Below are 23,977 nucleotides of genomic sequence, written 5' to 3'. Positions count from 1 at the left end.
TCCTCTGAAGCTGATTAAGAGAGAAGATTCCAAACATCAAAGCAGTGGGAATGAGTATTAGTACACCATCAGCATCTGAGGCATATTACAACTGATGTATTACCTGTAGCAACCGTGTGTTTGATACACCCTTGAACTGCAAGAAATGCATTTCTAGATTGCTGCTGTGGAGGAAGCTTGTTCCCAAGACCACCAGCCCTGCAAAACTACTACCATGCGCTCTAGTTGAGGCCACCCCCCCCACGCCCAACTCTGAGGTGTATGTAAAGGAAGGAGATTCTGAAGCGTCGATAACAAAGTTAGTAAAAAAACCTGTCCTATAACTTCCACCAACACGGTTAAAGAGGAAACTTAAGCCCTAAGGGAATCTCATGTAAAGAGTCCCTGTGAGGTCTCTAGTTCACTAGAACCAAGAACTGGTGGGGATGCATATGAAGGCTTCCGAGGGGAACTAAGTCCACAGCCTTGTTTAGAGTCAATAGAAGCGAGACACTGAGGCAAGCTGACAATGTTTTCTCATCCAGTCTTGCTAAGAAGGAAGCATCTGTGAGATCCTATTGGAAGAACACAAACTTTTCTTTGGCAATCTAGAAAAATTCATCTCCTTGTAGAGACAATTCTAATAAGGGATAAGATCCAACTGCCCATGATTAGGGATTAGGCCTAGTCAGGTCACAGTCTCATAAATGAGGGACAGATCCTTTAATTGAAACATCTCCTGCCCCAGACAAAACTGCATTAATTTCCTGTGGGTTGAGAAGATGAGAATCCTGGAGATCTACAGAGACTGCCCAATGATTGGGGCTGATGACATTCTCAACTGAGGCACTTGTCCCCATCTTGAACCTGTCTTCCACAAGGAATCTGTGTAAAGACTGATGAGGAGTCAAAACTTTCTTCCTCTCTTTGAAGCTGAGAAAACTGGGTCATAAAATTCCAGACACCTTGTCCTTTTTACCCTATCTACTGTGCCCTTCCTTAGAAGGGAGTACACCTCTGTTACATAAATACCAGTTGAGACTGGTGGAATGGAATGGTGGTCTGTGAAAGAGGTGGAGGGTCCTGAAAAACAAAGCCTGTAACCTTCCCTTGTTGTGGAAAATGACCTACTCTGAAAAAAGCTTGATCTGGCACATACTTGAAACTGGAAAGAGGGAAGGGTCTGCAGACTTCCTCCCCTGGCTCCTCTTGCCACCTCGACATGAAGATGATGGATGGAAAGGGGTTTCAACCTGAAAGGCATTCCAAATTTTGATTGCTCTCCTCTTTAAACTCATTAGAAGGAACTGTGGACCTTTTGTGACTGGGATGTTTTGTCACTAGTCTAGCGTGGCCTATTGCTGATCCCTTAAATCTTGAGAGGTCACTTGGGGATTAATCCTTTGAATATCATCTTTCCATCCAAAGATGTGGCACATAAAAGGCTTTAGTGGTACATCTAGAAGGTTGCATCCTCCTTAGGTGAAGGAGCTCTGCTGAGTGCCATAGATATTAAGAGTACTTGTCTTGATGTCATGGCTACAGCCTCTTACAGTCTCTGGAAGCCCAGAAAAGACAACAATTCCTCCTTCAACAGATGAAGGCCACCATGGAGTTGAAGTGGAGTCAGACTTTCGATATGTGGAGTGCCAGTGGGTGGGATGAAGAAGGTAAACCTAGCTGATGAGAAGGACCAGGAGTGATAAGGTCTTCTTGGAACTTGTCTGTGTCCACAAAAAATAGACAATTTCTCATTGTCTTCTCTGTTGGGGTTTGGCAGGACTGGCTAAGCTGTTAAGTGGCATTCTCCTTCCCCTTTTCTCAATAACGAGGACAAAGGTCCTCAAGATCTGCAAGGGTTGAATGGGAATATCAAAAACGGGTAAGAAGGGCATACTGACCTGATCCATTCCCTCAGACTGGTTCTCAAGATTCTAAGGTCAATCCCCGCAGGGACAGAAATGAAGCAGAGAAAGGGGGTGGGGTGGATATTGAACTGACTCATTCATCATCCTCTGTTATTTAAACAGGTGGTCAAAGGTTGGTACCCAGTTCAAAGACCAATGTGCAATGCATGGCACATACTGATCAGTGCCTGGCATCTGGCTGTGACCAGTGTTCAGGACTAAGTTAGCTGAAACAGAGAATGGAAGATCTGCACCAAACACTATACTATAGTGATCGACATCTGGTGCTAGAAATTCTGTAAATGTCACTTTGGACATTGCCTAGTGACCAGTATCTATTGCATCCAAAGCTTGGTGAACCGTGACCAGTAAGACCTTCTATAATTGTCAGCCCCATGACTGATGGACAGTGCCCTGTGCCAATGACTCAGTCACAGCAATGACCAGTCCAATGATGGAAACTATACTGGAATGCATTAAGCTGAATTAAAAGTAGGAAGATATTCTGAGATAAGTGGTCTAAGGCATCAGACTGGAATCATGTTGTTTTTTTTTGTAGACCTCCAATTACTATCTGGAAGAGGGATGTCCCTTGATTAGAGACTAGAACCAGAAAAAGATACAGCAATGCAATAACAGTAAGCACTACATTACTGCTATTGTTGTTGTGGGTTCAATGCCATTTTTCAGCATAGGATAGGCTATACATAGTGGCCAGTATTAATGGTGGAGGATGAACCTGTGAAAACCCCCGAAAGAACTAAAGACCCACAAGAAGCTACTGGCAAGGTTTCTCACATACTCACATTGGCTGAGCCTGAGACTCAAACCTACACAGACATTCAGATTTTAAGAACAAAAGGTAACTACTTCACCCAAATTGGGCAGTAACATGACCATGGTTATTTCAAAATTAAGCAAGCCCATCTTAAACATGACTGTTGTCAAATTTGTCACTAACAAGATCTAACAAATACTGCCATTTGTAATGTTGACTGGATGTGCAAACCTTATGGAGAAAGCTCTGCTGAAATGCATGTCTTTGAAGTTTTAACAGTATTGACAGGCCCTCAAACAAAATTCAACAGAAAAATCAATCCCATAGCTACTTACAAGGTGGAAAATATGCTGCAAACTCAAAGCTTTTCATACTTATTCTTAAAAACTACCACAAAATCAATGAAAAATAATAAAAAAAATACATTATAAATATGGTTTCTCACCTATGCACCAAGCTGTGATGTACCACACTTACACAAACTTAAACATCAAAATTAATTGCTGCCACAATCGCTTCCATAAAAGTGATACGAATGTCCTGACATCTGCACACATTGGTTTGAAAATAAAGCTGGACAAGGTACATACCTCCTGCTTCTTCTGCCGAACTTGCTCTAAGAACTCTTTCAAAACCACATTCTGTGCAAGTTTCCCATCCTGAAAAATTCATTATGAACATACAGTGAAATTTCTTAAGACTTAAACCTCAGTCAATTGCCCTGTAACAAAATTGTATTTCTAGTCTTGAAATTTTCTTCTTGAATTTCAGTAAACATTAACTAAATAAGGAATCCATCTACTCAAATGTCAATAACAATGGTCTCCAGACTGACAACCAATCAAATGCAAGACTGCATCAGTAATATGCACAAATCTCACACATAATCAAAACTGTCCAATTTAGAAAATTTAAGCCCAATATTTCAAGTTTCATCCAAGTCAGATCAAAATTTATCTTTCAGATTGGCAATAGGCTCAGCCAGTCTGATGCAAGATCATATCATTAATATGCATTGATCCTGCATATCGCAGAACCATCCATGATCTTGATGATATAAGCACATATCCCAAGTCTGATTAAAATTAGATCAGAAATATGACCTCCAGTGTTGACAGCCAGCATGACGAAAGACATGACATGATGGAAAAGGTCCATACCATAAGATTACACAGATAAATGGCCAAATAAGCTAACAATCTTAAAAGTCCAATGGACTCAATTTTGAAAACTTTCTTGCCACATCTGTCACACAAAAATCCATGATTACATTTTGTGGACTAAAACTGAAGGGTTCAAACATCCTATCACTAAATTAACCAAAGAAAAACCACAATATGAAATAGTAAGAACTGGTGATTATTAATTTGTCTTGAATTAAAATCTTTATAAATTCAATAAAATGGCACTTAGTTTGTGATAATATCTCTGCCACGATGTTTTCCCAATCATGACAATTTCCCAACTGGCTGACTTACAGCTTCTAACTGTTGCTTCTTGTTGTAAAGAACCTCCAACAGAACATTCACATTATGCAGGTCCAGATTGTCTTCTGCTATCATCTCACAAAGGTCCAGTGACCCTGGAACATTCTGAAACATCACATCAAGAGATGCAAAAAATCTATGCAACACTCTTCATTTTAAAATTTTTGTAAATCTCTGATTTGGTGAAACAAAAGTACTTAATTTGAGATTTTGCAAGTTTTCATATCTTTCATCCTATTCTATGAGGTAAAATTTTTGCTCTCGCTGACTAGGGTTTTCAATCAATAATATTAAACCACAATGAATTTCCCATGTGTGTAATTTCAGTGCCATCACTGGGTTGTTCTTTGCAGTTTTTTGCTAGATATTAAATAAAAGATTAAAAGTCTAAACAAAAAAAAGCATGTCATAACAAAAACATATGTATCAGATATACTTGCTTCTAAGTTGGATCCAACTGCAAATTACAGATCCAGATCTGCAATCTCATAATGTGCCAGCAGATCAATGTCTATACAGTTTGTTAGGAGTAACCATTGGCCCTGATCTGCTAGGATATTATGTAATGGCAGATAAGGGTCTATGTTGTTTGCCTTTTGACCAATCTTGTAGCAAGTATATACTGTATTCTATTGTCAAATATTTTCTCTCCATGTGGCATATTCAGAACCAAGTATGTTTAAACTTGTGATTAACTAAATATAAACAACTACACATCAAAGTCTTTACTGCAAACATTTCTACCCATAATTCAATTTCCTTCCTACATTTTTATACTAATGTTGACGTTCAGTAATATTTCTCTTTCAAAAATGAAATTATTATTTTTAAACATGTTCAGGTACCTATGTAATTTTTCTGCCCTGGCATGTCTTTGAAATTCACATTTTTGTTGCATGGTCTATCTATTTGCCCTTTGGCAAGCAAATATTCAAAAATAGGTAACTTTCTTGTCAGGATACAAAAAATCTTTTACAATAAATAGGACAGATTCCCATCACAAAACATACTGGAATTTTTGTGATGTGTTTATGCCTGTGATGCATTCAGATGGGATTTATGTTTACATTTCTTAAAATGCCTCTGTGTGAGAAGTAAACATTTCAGACCTGCACCCCAAAAAGACCTCAACAACACAGTAGTCAATATGTTTCTGTAAGTTTGACAAATTTTCACTAAGATGTAATGCAATATCATGTATGCCAATTATCAATTTAGAAAACAAGTGTCTGAAAAGTCTAAAATTGTGGTCTGGTGCAGTGAAAGCAAACATTTTGTCGCCAAATACATTTCATCCTTCAGTTGTTTTATCATATGGCAGTAAGAATCATTTCTACAGCATTAAAAAATACTCAAATCGATCAACATTCATTATATGCAATTGCTGCCATTCTAGGATGACAAAGTATTAGGAACATTTGATTTTTTATATACAGCCATGATGAATGTTTAAACTTTTGGCTGATCATCCCCTATACCTTCAACAAGTCTGCAATCATCAGATAACATTTCTAGACAATGCAACAAGATAAAATCAAAATGCTTGATCACATGGTTATTTTGCATGAGCAACAAAGATTCAAGCATCTGATGTACCTCCTGTCAAGTCAGTCTGGTTCCCTGCCCAATTTCAATGAGTCGAATTAAATATGAAAATCCAGATCCAGACTAAACCCCAACATCTCAAGATTCAGATCATATTTTTATTCTTTTTCCCATTGTTTTCTAAGGCCATAATAGGGTCATTTCAGTCAGCATTATATTAAAATTGTATCGGACTGCAGGTTTGAAAACTGAATGAGCAAATAAAACTGGAACTCTTGAGCAATTAAATTTTCCAAACATTCTGAAGGTCTGAAACTGCCAAAGGTTGGTTTGGTCAGTTACAATGTTACACAGTAACACAAATGATTTCAATGCAGATGCAACTGGAGTTAAGTCCCTTTCCCAACGACACCTTACAGTAGCTGATCCAGACTGATCAGGAGGTAGGATTTTAACCCACTCTTCAGTCATGACTACAGCTTGCTAATGACTGATTCATCATGGTTCCTGCCTCCATCTGCTTATGTCATGCAGGTGAGCACACTGGGCATATTCTATATCTCCAAGCCTGCAAAGTTTGCTAATGAATAACACCAACATCTAAATAACATGCCACAAGAGCTCTACAAAATGCATTCTCATCTGTGCCCCTACAAATCATGTACACCCCCAATACTGTATCTGCAACAGGAAGAAGAAAAACAGACAAAAGAACAAACTGAAAAAGAGAATCTAAATCTAACATTGATGTTGCTTCTGCCATTGCTATGTTGCTTCTGCCGAAAATGGGTGATTCATGAGATAAGAAGAATGAATGCAAGCAAAAAAATAAAAATACAGTCACTCATAGGGACCAATATTCTATGCAAGCAAAAAAAATAAAAATACAGTCCCTCATAGGGACTAATATTCTACTGGCAAAACAGATTTTCAATATGGTCATTTCTTCATCTAAACTGCTGAGTGCTGAAACCATCTCTGATAATGATATTCGTCAGCAATAATAAGGTTATTAAATTAACTGCTGTGGTGGACATAACCACACTAACCAATGCTGGATGTCTGACTGCCACCATTATCATCAATAACCAGTCAGATATCACAAATCTTATGCTGATATGACCATTAATTCAGGAAGAGTGATAACAAGATTTTCAAGATGACCACTGTGGTGGCCTAACTGATGTCTGAGCAGCACCATTTTCATTTAGGACCAACTCAACATCAAAAGAAGTTAAAACCGAATGTTGATACAAAAGTATCAACTATCCATTCTGGAGTAGCAATAACATGAATTTAAAAATCTCCACTGTGGCGACAATACTGGACATTATTCTGGACCGACTATATCATGTTATGAACATGTGTATTTATGGTAATCCACCAAGTAGTTTACATGAAGCAGCAATAACAAAATGGTGCTAATGGCCTGATGGACAATAGAAAATAGAGCATCCCATAAGCTTTTTTGGTCTCTGACCCGTAGAGAACAAAGGATTAATGTTTAAAAAGCTTTATATCCTCTTAAATTTTCTGCATATATACATATATAAGATAAGATGAAAAGTTTGCAATTAAAATTCTGCATTTCATAAAATGGATGCAGCTCAAGAGTATCAAATTTCACCAACCCCCTTCCAAAAAAAAAAAAAAATGTATGGACATCTTACCTGAACTTGTTGATCAAGTCTTATTCTTTTTTCCTCTTGTTTGCTCCTCTGCTTCAGAATCAATTCATTTACTGAAAAATATGTCAAAACGTAAAAGATCTAGAAGTGACTGTATTCATTAATTTCTGGGTTTTTCCTCTCTCCAAAAAGTGACATCAGTATTCAAAATAGAGTTCAGAGCAGAGTACCTACTACAAGGATTCCACCAGCTATCATCAAAATTGTAACAGGTGATTCAAAAATTAATACTTTAACAGAGATAAGAAAAAGTGGAAAAATTATTTTACAAATTGTAATTAAATTGTCCTACCAGCATATTTTTTGTGTTTAAAATTCAAGTATCCAACAAGGTAAATGATTGCAGTCCTAACCTGAATGTTTATTACCTTCTCAAGCATGGTGACAAGGTGAATAGAAATTATGAATGATTGCAAAGTCTACCTTAGCCCACTAAATAATACAGAATTTGCTACAAGAATGTCATACATTTAATGTGAAATGCAAATGATTCCCGACAGGTGACTTTATTCCTGGCGTAGAATAAAGAGCTAGCCCTACAAAAAAGGAAGGTCAAGGTCAAAAGACATAGAAAATGAAAGCGCTGTTTCATCAGGACCTCCTCTGAGGAAATACTGGCCAAAATAACAAAAAAGTGGATATTTAGGTTCGACACTTCTTTTTGGAGTGTGCTTAATACTGTAGTTAAGGCAAAAATCCAGGATGACCTAATGTATGGACTGTTATGTATACGTATATTTTTGTAAAGTTTTGTAATTTAGCTGACACATCCAATGAACTATACCATGGTACAAGAAAATTAAAGGTTGATTTGAATTCAGTTATATTAATCTTGAATCCTGTGACAGAGAAAATAATGACCATTTAAGAATACTGGACATTTTATTCAGATCAGTAAAGAAAGGAAACTGCATTACTTAAAAATAACAACTTTTTCATTTATCAAAGCTCATACATGTAACTGCTTTTGTATTGAATTTATGTTCCTCACAACAGCTCAGACCTGTTTATATGCTTGTTGAACCTGCTTCCCTCAGAGGGTGACTGGTCCTGGACCTGTCACCCATCATCCCATTTTCAAGCCCTGATTTTGCTTTGTAATTTCATGGTGCTCATTTTTTTAAAAATGTTGTCAATGTATATGCTTTTATGTATTATCTAATATTGTAAAATGCTTAGAGCTTCTAAAGAATAAGCACTGTACTAAATTCACAATACTATTATTATGTACAAATGGAAATTCAGACAAGCAGATGGACAAAAGTAACACTATATATACATGAATGTTGTTGTTATAGGGTTTAATGCCATTTTTCAGCACAAGATAGGCTATACATGGCGGCCAGTATTAATGGTGAAGGAATAACCCGGGAAAACCCCAGAAAGAACCACCGACCCACGAGAAGCTACCAACAAGCTTTATCACATATCCACACTGGCCGAGCCCGAGACTCAAATCCACACAGACAGAGGTCACATGGCAGTGATCTGTGACAGAGAGTGCTTTAGACCACTCGGCCACTCAGGGCCCCGATACATGAAAGCTTTTCATATTTTGTTGCAAAGCTTTAGAAATACACTTACACATAAAATTCGGAAATATGTAGTCTGGGTTCTCCACCACAAAGTTGCATTTAGGACATCTGTTGTTCGACTCAAGACTTTGTTTTATGCATTTGTAGCTGAAAAGAAACAAGCATATTCAACAAATTTCAGCACAATGTTCCTACAGGTATATAAACCCTGGGGTTGGTAGGGGGAAACAACTTAATAAAACTGCAAAAGGGAGCTCTAAAAGCTTCCAGATTTCTTTTGACATACAGTGTACACCTATCTTTTCTAGGACAGTGAATTTAAACTGAACTACTGTACCAGGTTATATATTCCTGGTAGCCATCTGGGTCACAATCCCTTTCTGAAATTTCTTGAACTCTGCAGTACTTGCTTAAATAGGACAATATGATATGTAATGAATTTATGGATGATGGTAATTAAAGTCAGATGCATCCAAGGAATTTTTACCTATGGTGACTGGAATTTGACCTGAGCCAAAACATTGGAGACAAACAATAATACTGAGAATAAAAATTTCTTGAGTAAATGCCTTGAGTTGGGAAAATTGCACATATCTGAAATAACCTTTTTAAGAGACTGGATCCATTTAACATCAAAACTAATTGTGATCCACTTTTTGGGGCCCCACCAAATCCCTAAAATTAACTGTCAATAGTTGTCAGGCCATTAGAAAAGATGTATAAGTGACCAAAAATTTAAAGTAAGTTACTTCAGGAAGCCTTTCAGGATCTTTATAATTAATTAACAAAGCACAAATAAAAAACAATGGTATATTATCCTAGGCTGAATATAGGTCAAACAATAAATCTAAAGTACACCATACAAACAGGAAGAAGATAATCAAATAGTTAATAGAAAAACATCAGTAGCAGCTTGCCCTAGTATTAGTTCTCACATGTTTACATGTATATAAGTGTCTGTAACGAATAGTTCAGTACAAGTTCTGTACTTGCATATTTCTTCTGGTTTGAATAATGTTCAGTTAGCTACTTGTTCAGTATAGGTAGTGATTTGGAACCTGTAAATCCTATACTTTACATGTATATGATGCTGAATCTGCTTAAAATACCACTTTTTGCCCCAAATAGAAGAAACTTGTGATAGTTATTTGCCTTTCTCTGTCAAATCTTGTAAATATGAGTCAGTGGGAGAGCTGAATTCCTGAGCCCTGCTCACACAAGAACTGGTATTAAGATTCTGATATTTTCACTGTGTTACTTTGATACTCCTATCTCCTTTAAGTTATTCTCCTGTATCTTTGTCAAAATCATGCAAGCTCACCCATTACATGATCAAAAACAAGGTCAATGGAGCAAGAAAAGATGGGTCACATCGATCTACTTCTTGATCTGGGTGAACTGTACTACTCTTCATAAATGCACCCCTTAAATGTAACAAACTAAGTATTTTATATCCAGATCTGGAATTGCATTTTTTAAAATGTATGGGTTACTTAACAAACAACTTATGTTATGAACTGAGTCAAGATGTGAATCGTCCTTTCAAATATGTCGAACTGCGTCGATGACTAGTAGAGGGTATCTTTGATCATATGCCTGAATATTCTCACAGTGATGAAGTACTATCGTTTCAAAATGTGCATGCAAAACATTTCAATTTAAACTGTAAGCACATATATTTATCGAACATGCCTTCATACAACATCGACTGTGCTTAATTTTTTTGTTTTGGTAATTTCAATGCAATGTTTGTGTGTATGATTTAGATTTAATGTAGCTTTAACAATTTTTCAGTCATATCGCTACAATGTCTGCAGTGTGACAGTTTATAGTGACGTCTAGCACTGGGGTATCATGCCGCAGACATGTAGCATGATGCCCCACCCAGTCACATTATCATGGCACCAGGCCAACCAGTCCTAACACTAACCTCTTAATGCTGAGCGCCAAGCGAGGCAGCTGTTAATACCATTTGTATAAGTCTTTGGTATGACTTAGCCAGGGATCGAACCCATGACCTCCTGCATCCGAGGCAGATGCTCTAACCACTAGGCCACTGGAGCGGTTCAATGCATTGCACATTTCTTGATGCATTTTTATTTGAACTGTCAGCATAAAAGATCAGTGTGCAAACTCACCAAATATCTAGATGTCTGTATAAGAAGCAATAACTAAAAAAAATCTCTCCAACTATGAAGCATTAAAAGTTAGGTCACTGCAATATATTTAATCTGTTGAAAACTTGTTAAATATCAGTTTGTGTTTACAAATCGTCATATGTATTTGGCAACTCAGTCTTAAATACCCAAATCTGAAACATTTTAGGTAGAGAAAAAGTTCTCTGCATTAAATATCAAAGCAGTAAAAATAAACAGTTGTTAGCGATGTTTGCAGCTATCCAAAATTTCCTCAACACAACCTTAAACAGAGACACTAAGTGCAAATAAAAGGGATTTATTACAGATAATGAACCATATCTCTAATAAACTTCTGAATTACAAAAAATACAATAAAACTCCTACAATTTCCAACATTTTAAAGCCCCAATGCCGCCATTAGGTACAAAGTGTTGTATATGCCAAATCATCTGAACACTACTAAATCTTGAAAGATATTGGCACTAAACATCGTTGGGATCTCCTAAAACCCGGGTTATACAGTACTGACGTTTCATCACATTATGAGTCATGTCATTTCTCCATCAAACTGAGAAACCCTAAAAATTTTCAAATGTGTATGAATTAATCCAATGTTGATCAGTGATGTGGGTCAACCAATTTCAGTCCAAAGCTGGAACACAAGATTTGATATGACCAATGTAAACATAATAAACCAACACTATGCTATGTCCAGGTGTCTTCAGTCCATGTTCACCTTTCAAAGTATTCCCACATACCAGCTGATCACCAATATTCACCGTAGTCTTATTTTTATCGAATGTGCTACTTTTCCTCTCAGATCTGCTTTAAAAACAAAAAAAAAAACAGGACCGCCTCACTTAATTCCCTCTAATTTCTGCACCATGTGCAGAAATTGTTATTTGATTCATCACTAATGGAATTTTTTAAATGTATCACATCACTACTTCTTAAGCACTCTTGAAAAAAAAAAAAAAGACAAGTCACTGCATTGATTGAATGAAGGGGTGGCACCTCTAAATTCTAAACTAAATATCTGAACGTCGTTTACACCCAACACCGATTATTTCAAAGAATGGTTAATGTCAGATAGCTCTTTTTAACAAATCATTTCCATAATTCCAAACTTTATCTTGACTGGAAGAGTGGTGAAATTTACAATAAACGGCAGCACAGGAGTTTTAAAGCTGCACAAGCAGTTCATTTGAAACCCAATGATAACTGGCAATCGCACTCATCTTGTTAACATACAACTGAAAATGTAGCAATCTTTAATACTCTGCACCATATCACATTATTTACCACTGCAAGTGTGAAGGCAGTATACTACCAGCGCCTTTAAGCTTGTATTACTAGATCTGACAGCAGACTGGTGATTATTGTCATTTTGTTACCAGTGTGTTGTCACTTGCCAGCTAATCACCATATTTGACAACAAGCTAACTTGAGTACATGTCAGTGGAGTTGCTTTTTAAATATATGCAGTATTAAGATTTTCTGTTTTCAGTTTTCACTGCTGACTATATAGCGACTTTTCTTTATTTTATTTTGAAAAGCACTAGCTGTTCATCAGAAACAGTAAGACCACAATCTAGCACTAAGACATTAACTGGTAGTACAATGGCAATACCCTGATAATACTTGGGCAACAAACTGTAGCTGGCAGTAATCTGGAGATACATTGGCAACTGTCTCTGTCAGGTCTTTAAAGCATACATAAAACTGTCATGTGACAGGACATTTTTGCAGAAACGCTGAGAATGGAGACTTGTTGTGTACAAGGGAGTGATTTGCTGAAATTTAGGAAAAATAATATTTACAATTCTATAATGGAGAACATTCTCATTTGGCAGAAGTGGATCAGCATTTCTTGTAAAACAAATGAAAGACCTCTGCTTGGATCCTTTCTGTCAAATTTGGTCAAATTCTGTTTTTTTATAAAAAAAATTTGTAGTGTTTATGAAAAATACATTTAACACAGTGATTTAAAGGTTTTTAGTAACAATGGACATATTTTATGGTGGTTGTGTATTACAGGTATCTGTATAAACATAAAAGCTAACTGTCTTGGTTAACTTTCTGTCAAGTTTAATTTAATTCTGATATGACATCTTTTAGGAGTCCTTTAAATACTTGTCTAGTTTTTGCAGTAATGGCCATGGCAGACTGACATCATTTGAACAAATGTTTTTATATACTTAATAATGGTGGGCAGATTATATGATGGATTGGCATCCGCTTAACAAATCCGAACAGCTCAAATGCCAGAATGCTTCCTGTAAAATATTTTGTAAATTAGTCCAGTGTCATTTTTTGGTTTCTTTTTTAAGGTCATGAATTTATTTCAACCGTGAGCAGACTATACAAGATGGATATGGATCATACCATGATCTCACTTTTATCGCCAGATGATTTAAAATGGAAGTATCCAGTTTAATGGTATCACATTATGCAAGAAAATGGAACATGAACAGAAATTCTAAACACGGATTCTGCCACATTTTCCATCTGCACTGAAGCAGATACTAAAATTCACTAAAAGTACAATGCATGTTTATGATAATGATTCTAAAATTCACCAGCATACTGTGCATGTTTATGATAATGATGCTAAAGTCACTAAAAGTACTGTGCATGTTATGTTATATAATGACACTAAAATTCATTAAAAGTACAATGCATGTTTATGATAATGATGCTAAAGTCACTAAAAGTACTCAGGGATCGTCCTGGGCTTCGCCAGTGTCGCAAATTGCGATTTTTTTTCCTTATTGGCGACAAAAATATCCCATCTGGCGATTTTTTTGGCGACATACTTTTTGGTTATTTGATTTGTACATACAATCATGGATTTGGACTGGATAAATTAAAAGGCAGAACGAAAGGAAGCCACAAACTTGACTAAGCAATGCATTGGAATCAATCTGTTACACAAACGATCCTTTATTCTTATTGACAACCCCATCTTTACAGTGCATTGTTACATCATAATCTGCTTATGCTGACATCTGGGCTGAGTACTGTATGCTGCGATACAGTCAATCATGCTACCGCACTATACCTACAACTGACCGATTTCTGAAGACGCGACTAGAACAGATAAAATTAATTGTATGGCTAATCCTTCTGTTTTTTTTATACATATACCAATACAATAGTTTTGCTGAACCTTCATAGAAAACTGATAAGCTTTGAAGTACCGACTACCATGTATAAATACAAAGCAAATGGAAAAAATCTAAATCACAATTACATCTGTCGCCAGTGCAGCATTTTACTCATTGATCTTTTCCTTTTGCCATCAGTCCTGTGTTACAGCTGCAGAGACTTAAACTCCACAACAAGAAATAGCAAAAAAAAAAAAAATAGTTTTGCATAATTAATAATAATTATTTATTTCTCAAAATGCAGGAGTGAAAGAATCCCTAAGTTGGGTGTGAATTTACGCTTATATATACGGTCCAATATTGCCAGGTGTTGACTCGTATAAGTTTCATTCGTGGGAATGGAGATCCTATTTTTCTTGTCGAGAAAATTTATACAGCATTCAGTGATCATTCTTGGGATTTAGGAAGCAATTCACTACAAGCTTTGTGAAGCTAGCCGTAAAGGTGTGTGGGGGGGGGGCTGCTGAGAGACTACTGGTGTCACCTGTCAGCACTGTAGACTGTGAACGTGGATTCAGTAAGATGAACTTCATAAAAACTGACATCAGAAATAAGCTCTGTACCTCATCTCTCTCGAGAATTTAAAGAGAATCAGCATGTACAGATGTGAAAAATTAGACTTTGAAACTGCATTCAACAAGTGGGCAGCCCTAAAATCGCGACGGATCTTCATGTAACACTTTGTAACATTTTGTTAATGCTTCTTGTAATTAAAGTATTAACTAATCCATCTTTTGTAATTTTCATTGCCTGTTACATTAATAGACTAAATTAACACTTGGAAAAATGCACACTACTTTTTTTAGCGACACTTTTTGAAAATTGGCGACAAAATATTGAGGTTGGCGATTTTTTTGGAGACATCTTTTTAAAAGCCAGGACCATCCCTGAGTACTGTGCCTGTTACGTTATATAATGACACTAAAATTCATTAAAAGTACAATGCATGTTTAGGATGACGCTCAGAACTTGAATTGTACATCTGAACAAGTAGCCTTCAAAATCTATTAGTCTCCTGAGTCTAGTTATGTTGGCTGGAATTGACCAACCATGCAATCGGTTCGGATCAACGGATAATTCATAACTTGTGTCTCCTGGCAGAAAAAAGTGATCACTTCAGCTCCATCAGTAAAAGTACCAAAATCATACAAAACTCTGCATTCCAGGTGCATCTGAAAGTTGAGAAGCTAGTGTCAAGCTTTGTTACATACCCACACTGGCCAAGCTGAAACTTGAACCGAAGCAGCCAAAGGTCAGATGTGAGTAATCTGTGAAGTTGAATGCCTTAGACCACTGGGCCACCCAATGCAACTTTGGTGAAAATCCCAAGTCAATATAACCATCCTTTCAGGAGCAGTGTAAATAAAGTTTTCAAGACAGACATAGTGCCTGCCCATATGGTACGTTAAATTGGCAACATTCTTAATTTCATCAAGCCAGACACAATATGAGGTCTTTTGTCGAAAACGCCATGTCATTATCACTTTCAGTCGGAATGAGTAAAACATGATTGTCAAAACAGGTGTAATGGTGGCCATACTGCATATCAGACTGAAACAATTTTTCATTTAATACCCACTAGATATCATAAGAAGTCTTCTGGTGAAAACCCAATGTTGATAGAATTTTCTGCCTAGGAGTTGCGATAAGATTTTCAGAATGGCTGCAAAGGTGGTCATGTTTGGATATCAGATCTACCAACAAAACATCATAAGAAGTCTAAGTGAAAACAGCAATGAGGCTGAGTAGGAATAACATGATTTTCAAGAAGGCCACTGTGGCTATGGTACTGGATGTCAGAGCTGAACCATTTTCATTGACGGACAGCTAGAACTTGGGATGAATGTATGTTGAGTTTCATGGCAATCTTCACAGTATTACAGAAGAGTAAAACTAACAGTTTTGTGCAGACAAATGTAAACTGATGGACAACATGCTGGTAGAGCTAAAATCCTAGCATTTCAGATTCTCTATTTTATTAATTAAATACTTCATGCAATCATGTCTCAGATTATTTCACTGTCTTCATTCTCATCATATCATTAAAAAAAAACTAGATATCTCTTTTCTCTCTTATGATTACCACACATCCACATAATTTAAAATCATTACACCATTATATTTCATATACTTTGGGAAAACACAAATACTATTACAACATTCTTTGCTTGAAAATGTCTAATATAAAAGAGAATTCTATGCAACTTAATAGAACATTTCACACTGTCAACTATAACTCTGTTGAAAACACTACTGCATAATTATGTTGCTGTGACTTGTTGTGGTGAGGTTGGTGCCAGGACATAAAACTTCATCCCTGACATTAACAGCCATCACAACAACTAAGCTAGGTCTGTGATGAATGCAGGATGGATTAATTTTCTGCAATGTTGACTTAGATTCTACTCAATACATGATGAGTTACTGAATATTTTTCTAGATCTGTAGTGGTACTTACCAAAACGAGTGACCGCACTTGGTCATATGAGCTTCCTCTATCCAGTCAAAACAAATGGGACTGAAGAAAAAAAATTATACTGATTATGTATATAAATATTCAAGCCGATGCAATACACTGACAACTTTGGACTACATGCTTAAATTAAAATATTTTGCATAATCTAAATGCTTTAAAAACATTTTTTATGTGTTGTAATTCAATTTCTCTTCATAAAAATGCAAATATGTATGTATGTATGTATGTATGTATGTATGTATGTATGTATGTATGTATGTTTAATAGCAAATCTACACAATCCTGCCAATACAGCAGTGTTGCACCTTTGATTCTAAGGACAGGGGACAGTGTTATCAACATTCTACATTTGGAGGACACAACATTTTAAAGGGGCAAAGGAAAACAGGGCCAAAAAGAAAATATATTTTGGAGAACAATTACAAGTTCAGGGAAACCCACAATTCAGTGATCGAAGTCCAAAACTGATACAGAGCCAATTAAGTTTTGATATCACCCAACAGGTGAAAAAGATGATAATGCCAAAAAAGGACAAATTCCTTACAATATAAAAACAAATTCTAAATAAAATGGCACAGATTTTAAATGTAAAAGAACTCTTACACAGCTAGAACATCACAATCAGACTTATCCCAAGGCAAAAAGGCTGCCTCTAGAAGGGCACATTAAACATACTCTACATATCCTCAAGTCCAAAGGTAGTTCGTTATCTAGATCTATGCACTAAACGAGAATGGTTTCTTAAAGCAAAAAAGTATGTTTCCCCCTCTCCACAATGTTCTTCATATAACACAACTTATCACAACATGACCTTGAAAATAAAGACAGCCACAGTTGCCATAATCTGAGTAGGTCTTGGAACTCGCTCAAGATACCTACACGTAAATGTCTGAATTTGTTTGAACTGTCCCAACAGTTTTTTTATATTTAAATATAGATATACTGCCTGCTTACAAGGCTGGTTTGATGGATGGATGGGCAAACTTAAAACCAATGAACCCGGTAATATGCTGCACCAGTCAGATAAGAACTTGTTTCATGATATCCTCTAAAAAAAGATTCTTTAAAAATCATCTAATAATATAAGTCAGGAAAATTACGCAACTTGCTTACCTCTTCTTTTTGCACCTGACCTTAAATTAAATTCCTGTCTGTGGAATTCCAGCTGAAAATGTGTCAGATTCTTAAAAAAAAACAAACAAAAAAAATATTAATATATCTGATGTTCTGAGTAGTGTATCCATTAATGAAAACAGCCAAGGTTTGTTGTGGTCTGCCAAGTTACATTGTAAAGTGCTTGATGGACGTTTGTGTAACGTATTTGTTTAGGTAAAATCACCCCTACACAAAAGAAGAGTTTATTTACTTTGCGGTTCAAAGAATAAATAAAAAGAATAAATGTATGCAGATACACAATATGTCATTTAATGATTTAGAAAGAAAAGTAACTGAGAATATTTACCAGTGCAATTCATTTCAGATATTCAAACACAAGTGATTTGAGCACATGATAAATCTTCAACTGCAATCATGTTGTAGCTGTTGTTGTTGTTCTGGGGTTTAACACCATTTCTCAGTGCAAGAAAAGCTTTACATGGTTATGGAAGAACCCCAGCACCCTCCCCCTCCCCCCAGCAAGAACCACTGCCCCAAGGGAAGCTACTGGCAGCTTTGTCACATATCCACAAATGCAATCACGTAAGTGTCAAAAATAAAAGATATTATAAAGCAGACAACAATGTTAAGGTGACAAAAATGACCCCATGGGTGGGGACACAGTGTAATATGCTATTGGGTTCCTATGTGCAACACTGCTGTGGTAAAAAAATTTTTAATACTATCATAAAGTTAAATAGCATTTCATAAGTACATGTGTGTTGATTATGAGACATAAAAATCTTCAAAAACAGAAGATTAAATGACTTGTATAAACATTCTATTTCTGAATGTTCTACACTCACTTCTGCATACTTTTTTGCTATCATCAACAAATTCTAGGGGTAAAACAATTCATCAATATATTGATGAATCCATACTTTTGCTGTACCAAAACACATAAATACAAGTGGTGGAAAATCGATGCAAAAAGATACTGACTGCATGCAAGTTATTTTAATCTTCTGCAATCAAAAATTGTATTAGTTATTGCCTTGCTGCCTTTATAATCATTAAATTGAGAATTCATCTGAGCAAGCTGTTGCAAGCACAGGCACTCATTTTTGTTACCTAAAATAAAAAAGACAACACTCACTCACCATCAAACACCAAGTGACGTGGTTTATAATGCTCCCCCCCCCCACTAACTCCATGGTATTTATTTTACACAACAGCAGGCATAAAGTAGTCTGAGTTTCCTCTGACCACTGCCACCCCATTTTGTTATATTCGGACATTTATGTTGGGGTGTAGGGTCAGAGTCAACTGCCAAGTGAAAAGCTGGAATTTGCCAACACTGTGCAGTGTTGAAATGAGATGAAACTACAGCATTGATGAAATTTTACTTGGAACTCGCCATCTGCATTGCTAGTTACATAAATGGTTGCTAAACTAAATCTGATTAGCACTAGGGGTGAAACGATTGATCAATATATTAAACATGGATACTTCTGCTGTAATGATACGCATATCGATTCAAGAGATAGAGAATCAATGCAAAATGATACTTACTGTATGTAAATTATTTTAGCCTTCGGGCGCCATGAATAATTAATATTAGTTTGCCTTGTTATTCTGTAAATACAGAATTCATCTGAAACAGCACTTGCAGTCCTAGGCACTCATTTTTTGTTGTTGTAAAAATGAAAAAGACTATTGGTGAATAGTCGCTCACTGTCTGCAAATTAACCCAGTAATCTGACCTCCTCCATTCCATGCTCATAGCATATTCAGCATATAGGATACCATCCAAACACGTTCCACATATATAATGAAGGACTCTGCTCATTTAATAACCACTTTTATGCAAAGCTTCTATGTTCAATTTCATCTTGTCTTCTTTGGTCAATTTAAAAGCTACAATATTGGTGTGTCACACAGTGAAATATGTGATATTGAAATCTCATTGGTGGTTATTGCTTGTTCTGGTCCAGGTTAAATAATAACTACCAGTCAGGAATTAGTGTAGCTTATTCCCTGCATGACAAAGAGGAAGTACTAGCAAAGCAGCAAATTTTGTGGAAAAGTTGTTTTTCGGGTAGGATACTGTTTACACATCTGGGTTCTTCAAGCATGACATGAATGGTTGAACTAAATTTGACTGGCAAATTTTGCCCTGGAATAAGCAGTATGGTGTAGTTTGAACCTTCCATGAAGGATGTTTTACAAATGCGTGTTTAAAATTCAGGCTACCTAGTAAATCCAAAATGTTTGATTCCTGGCATAGTTCAATATGTTTTCAATTGGCAAATACTGTCTGAAGATAGTGATATACGACAACAATTTTTAAAGTTATGAAGTATATTGAATTATTGGAGCTTGGAAATTGTTAATAGAGATACCCCTTAAGTGATTTTGAGGCCAAAAATTGTGTTAACTATGAGTCAGCTGTACATGTTTGATTGACAAAAAAAAAAAACCCCAAAATACAGCATGACAGTCCTAAAGCGTACGTTGTTACAGATCACTGATATCTCACCTCTGTCTGTGTGGGTTTGAGTCTAGAATTCGGCCAATGTGGGTATGTGAGAAAGCTTGCCAGTAGCTTCTTGTGGGTCGGTAGTTCTTCCTGGGGGTTTTCCGGGTTCTTCCTCCACCATTAATACTGGCCGCCATGCATAGCCTATCTTGTGCTGAAAAATGGCGTTAAACCCAACAACAACAGCATGACAGTCATTCTACCTTTCAGCGGTATTTCGAAATTAAATGTAATAAGGGCAGAATATTGAGTATATTTAAAATAAAATTTAAAAGTAGACTGCAGTTTTTATTTTTTATCAATCACTTTAGCCTTGGGAATCATATACTACGAAACCATATATCCATATCAGGATTAAGATAAACCAAATAAACAAGGATAAAACAAATGAAATTAAGAAGTAAAGATATTTATATGAATACCTCTGTCTGCAGAAGCAGGATATGGCATTGATAGACTAAAAATCCTAATACAGCATTATGGAACAGATAAGAAATTTGGCATGGTACTCTGTAAACTATCGATTCAACAAATCCAATTTTGAAGCAGATGTATCCAAAATATAATATCTGTGAGCTCTGGAAAATTGTAAATAACAGCCACAAAGATCAGTTCCCCAACACCTTCAAGATGATAAAGGTAGTTATGCATATGCCCTTCAGAAGGAAACAGAAAAATATTCATACACTGATAAGGAATGGATTTTGCTCTGACATAATGAACAGATTCATACTTATACAACCAGAGGTGATATCTTCTAAAGATTTTGATTTCAGTAGAGCTCTAAAAAAGAGAAGCAGGAAGAAAGAGAGACAGATATTGAAGTGTTAGGTAAATAATGAACAAGGACTCCCTCCCCCTCCTATATTCCCGTCTTTCGGTGACAAAGGGTGAAGTCAACCTCATGATAAAATCCTGGCAGCAGCTCTCTTTAAATTGTACATTGGGAACAAATTTGGAATTTCTTTTAATGCAGAGATCTTTAACCAGTGATTGAAGGTGCTGATGGAATAAATAAAATTAGCACAGAATAAGCGGGGAGGGGTGGGGTGGGGGGCAGATTTTAAACTGCTCAAATGTATCACCTTGTGAAACATTTTAAAAAAATATAGAATAGGACTGGGTGTTGTCAACACTTTTCCTTCTTCGCTAACAGATACAAGTACCAGTGGCCACAGCAGTCTTCTGCATCTGCAGGAAGTGTCTCTGTATCTTGCCTCTGATGATATATGGGATGATGCATTAGACCTATTCTGCATCTGATCCCAAGTGGGGGGTGGTCATAAGATAAAAGAGACAAACTATTAACACTTTTAGAAAGGAGAGGAATGGCTTGCTTAATTATAACTAGAAATAGCCTCAACAAGTTACATGCATTATTTCAATTGTCACTGATACTAACATAACGAATAACATTTCAAAACTGTAATAATCACCTGCTAAAAAAAAAATCTCAGTTAGAAAAACATAATAATACACAGTGCTTTATCAGAAGATAAAACTGTTCAAAGCAACTCTTCTATTGTAGCTTATATTAAAATGGCACCCATTTATATACAGTGGTGCATGTGGATGTGTGTGTGTGTGTGCATACATAAGTCATGAACACACATATAGGGTTCTCTGCAATCTGTGTAAAGGTATACACACTTTTTAATTTTTGGATGCATCATATTCAACAGCTTAGTACTCAGTACAGAGGTCTCGCTAGGATTTTAAAACTAGGAGTCCAGGACTCCCATTTTGGTTAAAATAGGAGTCCCACCATCAAAAGTTGCAGTCCCTTCTTTCCTACAGAATCAACACAAACGTTAGTACATCTATGTCTAGATGGAGAGGTTTTCGTAATGTAATCACTCTTTTTAATATAGCTTCATTACAATAGTCCATTGACAGGATTGTAAATTTATGGTTTATTTATTTGTCTACGTCCTTGTACTAATTTTAGGCAATGGTTAAATAGTATCTGATTTGCTGTTTCCCCCCCCCGCATTTTCGCAAATACGTGTCAAGTCAGAAAATAGCTTAGACCTTAAAGCGCATCTTGCGAATTCCACAACAAAGCATTGTTCTATACGTTTCTAACCTACACAATTTGCAGTTTAAAGTTAAGTCTTTAATAAAATAATACCATGTCTTTGCTTTCAATTATTTGTATATTTTTCTGAAAATATTTGCCCAATGATTTACGAAAACAGACAATCTAATAAACTGGTACATCCCCGACTTAGCAAAGTCCGCCATTATTTCCCGTAAGGCCTACTGGTTCACTTACAGTTTCAAACTATTTTTTATAACGAAATAGTGTACAAGAGGCAGTTAATGTATATCCAGATCACCGATTCTGATCTTAAAACACATGTTTGTATGTTTTATCATCAAATGATATCATGCAGGAAATTGATAACTGCTACCTTACTCGGAAAGGGTTAATGGTCAATCAGCTATCAAAACATAATGCTTGTGAATGGGCAAGTGTTTGTTTGTCAACGTAATTAATATAAAAACTAGGCCTAGCCACTGATCTATTGATGAATACATTTCACTACAACGCTAGAACTAACCGGGCTAAGGCGAGGGGCATTTTAAAAAAAAGTATGGCCAATCAGTGTAACTCTTAAATAGCTCTTGTTCGTCCATCAGAGTGATACTGAATTTTGCCAATCCAAGTAAGGACTTATTCCAAACACTAAGTTAGGCATCACACACTTTCTTACACGTAACTAGTGTCCTATCCGAACTATCGATCCTAGCAGCTTTAGCACTCTTCTGAATCTCATTACAATCTTCGTAAGTTTGCCGTTTAACCCCAACATACTTATCCAAATTTATGAATGGCATTTTGTCTAAGTCTCAACATGTCTTGATTCTCGTGCACTACTTATTCCGATACATTCAGAAATGAAAACAATAACGCAAGCTAAAGTTGTTTATTTGATGTACTTTTATAAATGACCACATGTACATCTCTGGGTCTTTCTGACTCGGAATTCAATCACTGTAAATATCAGTACATTTTCCTACCCGGGCACCAGTCAAAGCCTTTGAAACTGCCGCCCAGCTATTGCATCATGTTCTTTTTGATGTACTCTTATAATGGCAACATGTATGTACATCAAGGGGTCTTTCACTCACTGAATTCTGCCATTGTAAATATCAGCACAGCTAACTGATCAACACCTTTTCCCACAAAGCAGGTGGCTGAAGCAGGACTGGCAAGTCGTTGAATTTTGCCGCACACCTATTACATGCGTACAGAGGACTCCCGCCTCAGTGATTTTCTGTGTCCCAGATCAAAAATTGTTGTCCAAATACGTGTAATTAAGCATTTCTGAGATCTCTGTCAGTACCCTAGCTTTTTTTGTTAGTTAAAATTTTGCGGGGGGCAGAGGGAGGGAGGGTGTGCAGTTTCCATAAAGCAAGTATCAGGCATGTAGTGTCAGCTATCAAACACAAAGATCATTATTTTAGTGGGATTAGGTGATGCTGCATATGTTAGATCCACACAGACTAGGAAATTAAGACAAATGTTAACTGATGGTAAGAGCTTTGTGACCAATCTGATCAAAAGAATAATTACATATACACCTGTCTTGACACCTTATTTTAATAACCTTTACTGTGCATTGTCAAACATTAGTCA

General features: G+C 36.3%; 1 protein-coding gene across 1 annotated transcript in view; it reads right to left on the bottom strand.

Annotated features, from left to right (window-relative positions):
* The window catches only part of LOC149778533 (E3 ubiquitin-protein ligase COP1-like), a 92,984-nt gene that overhangs the window by 65,239 nt on the left and 3,768 nt on the right, over nucleotides 1–23,977 (bottom strand). Inside the window, exons 2-6 of the mRNA XM_089939414.1 lie at nucleotides 16,683–16,742; nucleotides 8,969–9,066; nucleotides 7,367–7,437; nucleotides 4,143–4,256; nucleotides 3,255–3,323 (exon numbers count right to left, since the gene is read on the bottom strand). Of these exons, the coding sequence (XP_089795540.1) occupies nucleotides 3,255–3,323; nucleotides 4,143–4,256; nucleotides 7,367–7,437; nucleotides 8,969–9,066; nucleotides 16,683–16,742 (412 nt within the window). The remainder of the gene's footprint in view (nucleotides 1–3,254; nucleotides 3,324–4,142; nucleotides 4,257–7,366; nucleotides 7,438–8,968; nucleotides 9,067–16,682; nucleotides 16,743–23,977) is intronic.

The sequence above is a fragment of the Sinohyriopsis cumingii genome, chromosome 17, assembly GCF_028554795.1.
Source record: "Sinohyriopsis cumingii isolate HCF-2022 chromosome 17, ASM2855479v2, whole genome shotgun sequence".
NCBI lineage: Eukaryota > Metazoa > Mollusca > Bivalvia > Unionida > Unionidae > Sinohyriopsis > Sinohyriopsis cumingii.
Note: the sequence above shows the minus strand (reverse complement) of the source record. Positions and strands in the feature narration are given on the sequence as shown.